General features: G+C 41.2%; 1 protein-coding gene across 3 annotated transcripts in view; it reads right to left on the bottom strand.

Moving 5' to 3' along the window:
- TTC8 (tetratricopeptide repeat domain 8) overlaps positions 1-3876 on the bottom strand; it is a 43987-nt gene extending 40111 nt beyond the window's left edge. For 2 of the 3 annotated variants that reach the window (XM_037031338.1, XM_037031337.1), the window contains exon 1: positions 3656-3876. In XM_037031338.1, the coding sequence (XP_036887233.1) occupies positions 3656-3769 (114 nt within the window). In that variant the 5' untranslated portion in view covers positions 3770-3876. The remainder of the gene's footprint in view (positions 1-3655) is intronic. The other variant, XM_037031340.1, reaches the window with a different exon arrangement.
- Between the last annotated feature and the right edge of the window lie 8539 nt (positions 3877-12415).

A 12415-nucleotide genomic window follows, 5' to 3' on the forward strand; every position in this document is an offset into this window, starting at 1 on the left:
CACGATCGATGCACTCATTCAGCAAGTCCATGGCAGGCCCTGTGAGCCAGACTTTGCACATACCATACAGATCTGTCGAGTTTTTATGCAGAGGAACCTCCTCAAGCTTCTGAAAGCTCTTCATTAATTGTGTCAGCATTCTAACATAAATATTTAAATTTTTTGAATTAAGGGAAAAAAGCAGGGTTTCTTCAAGCTTGGAAAACTCAGACTGGGAAAATACCTAAAATGAAATAACAACTGGATTCAAAACACTACCTAAACTGGTACTCAGGAAAGCATACGGTGCAACAGCCTGGTGTTTAAAGATTGGCTCGAAGCAAAACTAACCCAGGTGAACCCTGTAAACTTTTCGGCAGCCCTATCCAGGTACCAAAAGCCCAGTTTGGCAAGGTAACATCAAGTTAAACTTCTATTCCTGGTGAAACACTAATCAGTGTCCTGGCAACATACACAGTTCCTGTTAAACAAACTGCCTCAGCAAAACAAGTAAAAAGGATTACAAAGGAAAAGAATATGATCAATTTTTTGTAGATCTGATACTGATTCTCCTACTCTGACATTAGTGGGAATTGAACATATCAACCCCTGCTCGTAACAATAAAACAGTGATGAAGAATAACATTTAGAAAAATATCTATGGTATTAGGCCCTGGCTGGTGTGGCTCAGTGGATTGAGCACCAGCCTGAGAACTAAAGGGTCACCAGTTGGATTACCAGTCAGGGCACAGGCCTAGGTTGCAAGCCAGGTCTCCAGTATGGGGTACAGGAGAAGCAACCACACATTGATGTTTCTCTCCCTCTTTTTCTCTCTCCTTTCCCCTCTCTAAAAATAAATAAATAAAATATTTTAAAAAATAAAAAGTATCTATGGTATTAGGAATTAATTATATGTTAAACTGTGAAATATTGATATTTCAGATCCACTTAAATAGGCCAATGGAACAGGCCAGAACCTAACAAGACATACTGTGATAATGGCCTTAACTATGTGTAGCAATAAACTAATGATGACAGCAATATTTCTCAGTATGAACCTGTGTCTTCTTCTCTCTTATCATTATCAAAATCACAGTTCCACCAAGCATACCTTGTGGCAAGTTTTAATCTTGCAAGAGGGTCAGTCAGTAAGGCTTAATGGGAGCTGTGTAAGAAGCCTTTAAACATCTAATATCTTACCTTGTTTAGCTGCTGGTTTGGGAGATTTTAAACGAAGTACTTAACTTGTTTGCCCTATTCTGTCTAGGTAAAAGGAAAGAAGTCAACATCTCCTCTATGAGCCTTCTCAACCACCAATAACAACACTGCCGCTTTGCTAGGCATCTCCCAAAGCAATAACATCTGCCAGGATAACAAGGGAGATAGTTGTACCTCCAGCTCCCAAAAAAGGAACCAGCGGTCAAATAAGTTTCAGAGTTACTGATATAATAAAGAATGGGCAGATTTCTTTCCTTCAGACTTCTCAGAGCCTTTAATCCAACCAAGTTCACAGATATGTCAAAATTCCTTACCTCTTAGCAAAAATCTTGAAAAAGTCACAATAGATGGGAAAACAGACTGACAAAATTTCGGAAACACACAATGTTGAAAAATTATGCATTTTGCCGAAGAGACAGGACAGCACAGACAAAGGGAAGGGGTTTACCAGCTTTGTGATTTTGGACAAATTACCTCGTGCCTCAGTTTGCTCAACCTGGAAAATAGGGGAAAGAGTACCAACTTCCTAAAATAGCTAAGGATTAAATGAGATGACAAGTAAAACCCTCTGAACCAAGTCTGACACAGAGTAAAGACTCAGTAAGTGTTAGCTGTTATTTTTGTTATCTAGTTTGCAAAGTTATTCTAAGCATAGAAATACATACAATTTATAGAACTTGTGTCTGGCAAGCAGTAAGCACTCAATAAAATGGCATTAAACTGAACACACACAAAGTCCTAATCACAGTGCCTAACGCAAACTGAATCCAAATTCATACGTGCAGAACTGAATGTACTATGATTATGTATCGCTAAGATTATAGGGTCTTAACCATTGATAAAAACACTGCAGTTCTATCCACATTTCCCAATATGACAACATCTCCCTGGGATGATGACAATAAAGATATTTGACCCTTGCCAGCTGCCATAAAAGAAAATCAGTGGTCAAATAAGTTTCAGAACTATTGGGTTAATAATAATTAGGCGAAATTGAGTTCCTTTTCTTCAGTACTCCTTAGAGCCTTTAGTATGAATCTTGAATCCCTAAGAAGGGAATATACATTCCCCAGATGCATTTAATGAGGAAACTTTCACTGACCAGCTCTTGGGACTGGTGTTCTCTGAAATACAGCATGGAAACTACGCAAACTCAATGGAAAAACAGAAACAACGTGTAAAGTTCTTGAAAACCATCATGTCTAGAACAATGTCTGGTACATCATAGGTCTATAACTAATTTTTGTCATACAAGTGTAAATGGGTCAGTATTTGGTCATGATTCCCCTATCTGATAATGGGGGAAAATTCTGAACAGCATCTTAATACTGTCCAAAGAAACACACTTGGGAAAACGCTTGTCTACAGAAACACAATCATATTAAATAACAAGCAGAACCTCGCTTAGCATTTCTACTAACGTGGATTGTGCAGGATAGATGTATTAGCTACCTGAAGGCCAAAATGTTCACCCGGATAGGTTAGCCTCTGTCAGTTTGCTGGGACCAGGACCTAAGGCAGAGTCTAGGAACCGTGTTCACACCCATGCCTCTGCTTATATTCATACATTTCCCCTCAATTCTTCTTTTTTCTTTAACTAGAGGGAAAGCTGGAAAACAGGAACTGCATCTCGCATTGACTAGAAGCACTGACAAACTGCCACAGCTCTGCTCCTGTTCTCCCTCTTCCTCCTTTTTGCCTCTTCCAGAAACTACCTGCCAAACCGACCAGTAACTCACATGTGTAGAATACGCCCTTTTCACTCAGTTAATATTACACCTTATTTAAGAGAAGTTAAACTATTACTTTTAAGTAAGTAGTTCATTTAAGATCTCTCTTAATCAATGCCATCATTCCTTCTTTTAGGGAGAAATTTTCTCCCCATCTCTCCCTCCTAATAGTAAATGTGTCTCTTCCACTCCTATATTCCTCTAATTTGCCTTAATTCCTAGTATTCCTCCTCACTCTTAAATAAGTCTTAAGATGAAGTGGAAGGATCATACATTTCATCCAAAAGAAACAAGACAGGTATTTCAACAGAAGATGAGAAGTTTTAGATGTTTATGTTTATATGTAATTGTTTTAGAAATTAACGCGCATGCAGCGAGCTTAAGAGCTCGTTCACATGCAAGTATAAATGATTCAAGTTCCTTAAAAAGATAAAAGTCAGGGCTTTAAGTGTTCCTTTCAGGGACCCTCTCAAGTAAAAGGGCTGCCAAAGTTTAAGGAGGGGCGGTAATGGCACAGAAGTCGTGGGTCCCTCGGGACTGGGGTACGCGGCGGACCGGCACTCGCCCGCCACTGCTCCCGGGGTCTCGGTCCAGGCGCCTGAGCTGACCGCAGGGTCAACCTCGCTCCGGGCCCTCCCCTCGAAGTCCCCACCCGGGGGCCTGGGCATTCTCTGAGCACTCGGCCACGAGTCCGGGATCCACAGGGGCTGATGGGATCCGGCGGGTACCTGGTCGTACGGGGACTTCTCCAGCATCTGCGTGCACAGATCAGCGCAGAGCTGGAACTTCCTGCGCCTAAAATAGCTCCAGGCCAGGAGCAGCGGTTCCATCTCCGAGCCCATGGCTGCTGAGGGCCTCCAGTGAAGGACCCGGGCTGGACCCAGGGAGGGCGGGGACCGAGGAGCGGGCGGCGTCCAGCTCTGCTTGGCAACGCGCGGCGACCGGGGCCTAGTCAGAGAGGAGCCCGCCTAGCGCCTGAAAACAGGAAGAAGAAAAACCATCGCGAACAGAACTCAGCTACTGGCTTACCCGTAAGCTAGGGCTTGCCAAAGCTTGGTGCAATAAAATATGTCCTTTTAAAGGCTACATATTTTATTAATTTCGAGAAGACAGCACCTCGACTAAATTAAGAGGCAGTGGCTTAGACACCTTCCACTGGGGGGCGGGGGTCCTCCACCACCCAGGAGGCGCGGTTGCCTAGCAGCCAAACGCTTTTCTTACTCTGCTGGTCCCAGAAAAGTCCCGGGAGTTGACCCTCCAACGGGTCACTGTCACGTTCTGCCTCCTTTGTGTATTTTTACCCGGACCAGTTACCCTTCCGACTCTATAAACACCAGCATGTGATGAGCTTTTTAAATACCGTCCTGCCCATTGGAACCCAAAGCCCTACATAAGCCCTAAAACTAAAACTCTCCAGTTTGCTTCTCGGAGTCCTCACCAAATCTCAAAGTCTGACTTGGAGATTGCTTAGTCCAACCTATTCATTTTACGGAGAGGTAGAATGAGAAAAAAAATTATTTACCTAGGTCGCATGGAGTTAGGTATCTGGGTTGTAATCTGCGGCTATAGGCTGTTAATACTGTTTGTTAATTCAATGCAGCGTAGGGATTGTGATGAGAAATTATTCATTTTTACCAAACGAAATAATTTGTGCAAAAAAATTAGAAAGGAGCCTTTGAAACACCATCTCCAAACACTTGCTGCCTGTCAAATGTTTACCTGTGCAGTAATTTCTCCAGGCACAATTCTGACTTCCCTCTAGAGATTTATCACACGACAAATATCTTTAATGGTTATGAAAAGAGAAGTGTGACCGGGCTAAATTCAAGTAGACTTATTATGGAAAACTAGAAGATCGTTTTTTTTTTTTTCTTTCCCTCCTTCTTACCACAGTGGGAGAGGCAAGATAGGAAAAATTAACTCAATACTGAATAAATTTCTGATCAGGTCTCAGTCTCCTTTAGAGATAAGAAATGAACAGCCAACAGCTCTTAGGAAAGACAAATCACTTGCAATTTTCTCAAACCACTAGGGTACCAAAATGCAGATAAATTTCATCCAGATGTTTATACAAGTATACACATATTTTTTAGATATCAAAGTTAAACCTACCTTTCTGAGAATGGGTAGTGAGTAGCTCTCCCCGACCGCCCCCCCACTAGCAGTCTTTCTTGAAATTTTGCATCTTGGAGGCCATTAATTATAGGGATTATGATGATCACAATTATGTTTATTAAAGTTAGTCCATTGCTTTTCCCTGGGAGTAGCTGGAGAAATGCAGTCTGCTCTAAAACAGGAGCTTATTGTTTCAGGTATTGGGTTTGTAGGATCACACAAGCTGGCACTTGACTGTTGGGCTCAATATTTCACAAGATCTTTTTGTTTTCTGTACAATGTAAGCATATTCTGTGTAAGCGACCCCCAGTCTTGGGTGCACTGATTTAGATTCATGAAAAGCTACAAAGGTAGGACAGAGCGTTCCCTTCCACTCCTCATCCAGTTTGCCCTGTTGTTAACATCCCACAAAGCCATGGTGCACATGTCACAACTAAAGAATCTCCATTGCTTACTATTAACTCCACAGTTTATTCACATTTCAGTAACTTCCTCTAATACCTTTTTTCTCTCCCAAGGTCCCACTTTGGATACTGTATTATATTTAGTCATCATGTCTCCTTTCGCCTCCTGTGGACTGTGACAGTTTTTCAGACTTTTTTTGTTTAAGGTGACCTTGACAGTTTTGAAGAGTGCTGGTCAAATGTTTTCTAGAATGTCTGGGGAACTTTTAAAAATACAGATGCCAAAATTCCTTCCCTAGAGATTCTGACTTGAATGGTTCGAGGTTGGGCTGGTGAATCACTATTTTTTTTTTAAGTTTCCCAGGTAATTCTAATGGGCAACCAAGAATGAACCACCACTGTGTTGAGTTCTAAATGGTGTTGTATATATGGAGTTATTGCCAACTTCCTAGAGAGAAACACAATTTTTGTAAATAAGGTACAATAATCTTTAAAATAAATATATTTTAAAATATAGGACAAAATAGTAATTCAAAATATGTTAGGACGGTATAATTCATATTAGCTTCTTTCAAACTGTTGTTACTTTTTTCTTTTCAGAAAAGTCAATGGATGAGGAAAATTGTAGAATACTTAGCAAATTGCAAAATGTTAATTATACCCAAAGCTAGCATAAAATGTACCTTTAAAAAGTAATAAACCTTTTCTTTTTCATCATGTAAATATGTTTATGTTAATTTTATAAGGTATGTTTTTTTATCATTTCTAATCCATAATGCAGAAACCATTTTTTAAATATCATGCTACTGGTGGGAAAAATAGTAGTTGTAACAGTTCCTGGTGAAGCGAGTAAACAAGAATCACTAAGGCCATTTTCCTCCTGGAGAAAATGAAAGCGAGCAAAAGAATACAATTGCTCTGAAAGGGTCAGTTTCACAGTCAGAGCTAATCTCGGTCCACAGATCCTTATCTTTTGGTCTCTAGCAATTGGATACACCTTTAGGTTAATTCGGTTTAAAATCAAATACTGAAGATAATGTAACTTTAAATGGCAAAAGTTAAATTTTCCTAAATGTCAAATTGGAATTATTCAGGTCATTTAAATGTAACACATTAGAAAAGCAAAAGTATAAAATGAGATATTCTCTCGGTCAACAAGTATTTGTGTAGGCCCTTTGCACAGGACAGGTCTCCTGCCCCAAGGGTATTTATATATGGGTGGGGCAAAGATAGGTTTACAGTTGCTCATATGGAAAGTAAAGCAATAATTAATAAATAATACTATAAGAATAAACTGTATTTTGTGTACTCACAACTGTAAACTTACTTTTTTCCCCACTCTGTGTACAAAGTGTTTAGTGGAAAGAGCATTGAACTTCAGTTCAGACTTACCATGTTTTCTCAGGCAAATTGGGAGTCAATATGGGATGGTCATCAGAAGTGGGACAGGAAACCAGATTTCCTATGTGTGAACCCCTTTGTCACAGGAAAGAGGAAAGATGTCTGCCCCGGCAGGGTTTAGAACACGTGGGTTCTTGGTACAGGAAAGAAATCCTCGTTAGTGGGTCATGTTGAGAGTACGTGGATTAAAACTTGGGATGGGGAAACAGAGGAAAAGCTTAGGATAGAAGAAGTAAATCACAACCGCAGGAGTGAGCCTCGGCTGGGCTGCTCACGGAGACGTTAGACAAAGAAAGGCCCTGGGAGCGCAGGAGAAAGGAAGTGAAATCACGCACCTGAGGGAAGGGAGATGCTGGTGTGCTCAGATCTCCACAGAATATTCACCAGCTTCTCAGGGGAGTCTTTCAGTATGCGGATACATTAAAATGAGGGTACAGCGGGGTTTGGGTTCATTTTCCGGTTAGCTTCACCTTGTCTTGGATTTGTCTAGCTCTTACCGGCTTTTGTTGTTGCGGTTGTTGTTTATTCCCCTAACTTTATCCGTCCTGGGGTTTGGCTGGCATAGTGGCATCAGCTGGGTCTCTGTTATCTATCTCCCTGACCAGGGCGATTTAAGCTCCTCGCTCTCTGCTGGGAGGAGCGTAAACCATCTGCTCCTGAGCATCTTTGGTCGGGAATGATCGAGTCTTGCGATTTATTAGCTTGCTGTTAATTACTCAGCTGTTTCACTATTTTATCTTCATTTCCCTCGTTCCACTTGTCGAGGAATTTTCCTAGCTTCTTATTAACTTTTCTCACCTTGAGTCTCCATGCACGAAATGTGGGGACCTTGGTCAAGGAGCTCACATACGTGCTTTATCAGTCATGTCATGTGTGTTGGCTATACTCTCGGAACTTTCTGATTCTAGTTTAAAGGACAAGGAAAAGAATGGGATAGATGAAACTCATAAGAAATGTTAAGTATAGGTAGTAAGTAACCATTTAATGTGTACAACACATTAAACATACAATAAATAGACATTTATGTGTTAAACATACATTAAAAGGATGAAAGAAACAAATGAGAGTGTTACTTGTGGATGGAAAAAGATGGAAAGCAAAATAAACCTTAAATATTCACAAAGCATGGATCAGGTTTGTTTACATCAAATTGACCACCCATTGGTACCAGCCATTGCAGCCCACCTGTCTTGTGCTTAAAACATATACCACTCTCCAGATTAGGTCTACAGTCTTGTGTACTGTAGACCTAATCGGGTGATCGAGTGACCTAATCGAATCTCTTCCTCTCTCCAGTAGAGTGAGCGTGTGTTAGCACCACAAACCTTCCATCTCTGAAACTTCCTGCCTGCCCTCCGCTCTGTTCCTTGTAACAACACCACCTGTAGGGAGGGAAAATGACGCAAAGAGGGAGGACACGGGAACTTTGAACACCCACGGCAGTGTGGTTCTTCCACCTGCTTGTGCTCCATATCTTAAACTACCCAATCTCTTTCCTCTTGCTTCTCACTATATGTTTTACATTGATTTAATGGCTCCTTTGAGCATCTCAATTGCGTTTATGAGCCTTTCAGTTCCAGGACCTTTGGGATAGCCCGCCAGGTTGTACACTTAGAGACCACCCTAGTATCTCCCCATGATGACAATGACTATGACAACGATGACGATGTCAATGACACTTTATGGGATAATTGTGGAGGTCAAATTAATTTAAGTCAAATAAGGCATAATTACATGGCCTTTTCAAGGCGAATAGAAACACACGGGGGTAGGAACCAACAATGTATGCGACCAGAGATCTTCTCACTTTCCTGTTAGGCAGCATTTATTTCAAGCTAGAGACTGAGCACTTTGAGGTAATATCGAAGAAATTAGAGGTTGTTTATATGTTTTTCCAGTTTCTTGCGGAGGTGTTTGATAAATATCTGTTGATACTGGTATTTGTGCAAAAATGCTTTTAAGTGCTACTATGAGATGCAAGAGGTACAGAGTGAATAATGCACGTAGACAAATAAGTTCGATAGAAACTATCAGGGCAAATGAGTGCAGCGAAGGCACGGGATGGGGGCGATGCCACCTTCGCACAGCGTGGCTGGTAAAGAGCTCTGTAGCCAGCAGCTCAGGAGAAGTTTCACAACCGCATGAAACCACGTGACCAGGGAAGAGGACGAGGAAGGATAAACGAGGCAAAGGTGAGCTGAGGGCAGATTCTCAAGAGAGGGGAATATCACGCAGCTGAGTTCACATACTCAATGAAAAGCCACCAGAGACGCTTTACCAGGACAAAAACAACTTGACTGACTATGAGTGAGAGCAGGGAGGTCACTTTGGATACTAGAGCAAGAATCAACGTGCAGAATGCTGGGAGGAATGCGGATGCGCAGAAGCGGCTCAAATATATTAAAGAAATAGGACCAGTGAGGCTGGGACACAGACTGGATAGGTGGAGGGCATCTGGCTAAGAGGGAAAGCTAGGCTAGCTCCCAGGTTTCCAGGTTGTGAGTGTGTGGATAAGGGGGCCAGTCACCAAGATCGGAATGAAGGAGAGGGAATGAGTTACCAAAAAAAAAAAAAAAGATTAAATTCAACTGGAGTATAATGATTTTAAGTGTTCTGGGGACAGCCAGATGAAGATGGTCTGTTGGGTCCTGGCTGGTGTAGCTCAGTGGACTGAGCACAGGCCTGTAAAGCAAAGGGTTGCCGGTTCGATTCCCAGCCAGGGCAAATGCCTGATCTGTGGGCCAGGTCCCCGGTAGGAGACACATGAGAGGCGGCCACACGTTGATGTCTCTTCCTCTCTCCCTCCCTTCCCCTCTCTCTAAAAATAAATAAATATATTTTTTAAAAACCCTCTTATTTAAAAAAAGAAAAGATCTTCTGTTGGTAACTGGGCACAGATACATGTCAGAGGCCATAAAAAGAAGTTGGGGTGGAGGTATAATGTGATATTGTTATACGTCTTTCTGATGGACAGGACAAGATCACCACTCAAAGCCCTGGCTGGTAACTCAGTTGGTTAGAGCGTCATCCTGATAAGGCTGTAGATTCGATCCCCTGTCAGAGCACATGTAAGAAGCAACCAGCAGAGAGGACCTGACTGCTGACCGCTGACCTGAGGCTGTGTGCCCAGCAAAGAGGAGGCAAGGGACCTAAAGGAAAGAATAAACAAATGGGATCTCATCAAAATAAAAAGCTCTGCATGACTACAGACAATGTCAGCAAAATGAAAAGGGAACAAACTGTGTGGGAAAACGTATTTGCTAATGTCACCTAGGACAAGGGTTTGATCTCTGAAATATGCAAAGAGCTCACACGACTCCACACCAGGAAGACAAACAATTCAATTAAAAATTGGGCAAAGGACCTGAGCAGACACTTCTCCAAGAAGGACATACAGAGGGCCCAGAGACATAAGAAAGGATGCTCAGCATCACTAGCCAGCAGAGAAAAGCAAGGTGAAACCACAGTGAGATACAACTTCACACCAGTCAGAATGGCCCATTAACAAATCAACAAACAAAGCCCTGGCTGGTGTAGCTCAGTGGATTGAGCGCGGGCCTGCGAACCACACCATCACGGATCGATTCCCAGTCAGGGCACATGCCTGGATTGTAGGCCAGTTCCCAGCAGGGGACCCACAAGAGGCAACCATACATTGATATTTCTCTCCTCTCCTTCCCTTCCCCTCTAAAGATAAATAAATAAAATTAAGAAAAAAAAACAAATCAACAAACAAATGCTGGCGAGATGTGAAGAAAAGGGAACCCTAGTGCCCTGTTGGTGGGAATGCAGACTGGTGCAGACACTGTGGAAAACAGTATGGAATTTCCTCAAAAAACTAAACATGGAACTGCCTTTTGATACATTTCACTACTGGGATTATGCCCTAAGAATCCTGAAACACCAATTCAAAAGAACCTATGCACCCCAATGTTCATAGCAGCACAATTTACAATAGCCAAGTTTGGAAACAGCCTAAATGCCCATCAGTAAATGAGTGGTACATTTACACAATGGAATACATAGCCAAAAGAAGGAACTCCCACCCTTCTTGTCAGCATGGATAGGACTAGAGAGTATTATGCTAAGTGAGGTAAGTCAGGCAGTGAAAGACAAATACCATATGATCTCACCTATAAGTGGAACCTAATAACAAAACAAATGAGCAAAAAAGAACCAGAGCCATGGAAATAAAGAACAAACTGACAGTGACCAGAGGGAAGTGGGGAGGGGAATAACAGAGGAAAGAAGGGGAAGGGCCAAGTCAGGGAGGATGTACAAAGGACCCATGGACAAGGACAATGGGGTGGAGATGGTCTGGGAGCAGGAGTTGGACAGGGCAGGGAAGAGCAACAGGGGAATAAATTGGGGCAACTGTAACTGAACAACAATTAAAAAAGGATATGTGTCCCAGTTTTTTTCTTGTAAGATCTTTGTATGGATTTAATATTAGGGTGATGCTGTCCTTATAGAATAGATTTGGAAGTATTCCATCTACTTCTACATCCTGAAAGATATTATAGAGAATTGATATACTTTATTTTTTAATTGCTGCAGCTCACCAGGGAATCCATCTGGGCCTAATATCTTCACTTTTAATGGATTATTAATGATCGATTCAATTTTTTAATAGACATAAACCTATTCAGATTGTTCTTTTATTCTTAGTGTGAGTTTTGGTAGGATGTGTCTTGAGAAACTTGTATATTTTATCTAGGTTATCAAGTTTGTGGGCACAGAAAATTTCATAGTATTTCTTTATTATACTTTTAATGTTCATGGCATCTGTAGTGATGTCTCCTTTTTCATTTCATTTTTTTTAATTTTATTTATTTATTTATTTATCTTTAGAGGGGAAGGAGAGAGGGAGAGAAACATCAATGTATGGTTGCCTCTCGCGTGTTCCCTGTTGGGAGTTGGCCTGCAGGGAACTGGCCTGCAACCCAGGCATGTGCCCTGACTGGGGATCGAACTGCGATCCTCTGGTTCGCGGGCCTGTCCTTTTTCATTTCTGATATTAGTAATTTGAGTCCTCTTGATAGGCTAGATGCCTATCAATTTTATTGATTTTTCTTAAAGTACTGGCTTTTGGTTATGTTGATTTTCTCTATTGATACCTTGTTTTCAGTATTCTTGATATCTGCTTAATTTTTGTTTTTGCTTTTCTTCTACTCACTTTTGATTGAATGTTCTCTTTTTCTAGTTTTCTAAGGTGGAAGCTTACATTATTAATGTCATATTTTTCTTTTTTTCTAATATGTGCATTCAGTGGTGTAAATTTTCCTGTAAGTACTGTCTTCTCTGCAACCCAGAAATTTTGATAAGTTGCATTTTTATTTTTTATTTCAAAAAGTTTAAACTTTCTCTTGATTTTTTCTTTTACCTCTGTTATTTAAAAATGTATTGCTTACTCTCCATGTATTTGGGGATTTTCCACCTATCTTTCTGTTATCAACTTCTAGTGTAATTCCATTGTGGTGTGAGGATAGACATTGTGTGATTTCTATATTTATAAATTTGTTAAGATGTGTTTTATAGCCAGCTGACGTGGTCTATCTTGGTGAATGC

Source organism: Sturnira hondurensis, unplaced genomic scaffold, assembly GCF_014824575.4.
Source record: "Sturnira hondurensis isolate 20B ecotype Veracruz unplaced genomic scaffold, ASM1482457v3 Scaffold0021143, whole genome shotgun sequence".
Lineage (NCBI taxonomy): Eukaryota > Metazoa > Chordata > Mammalia > Chiroptera > Phyllostomidae > Sturnira > Sturnira hondurensis.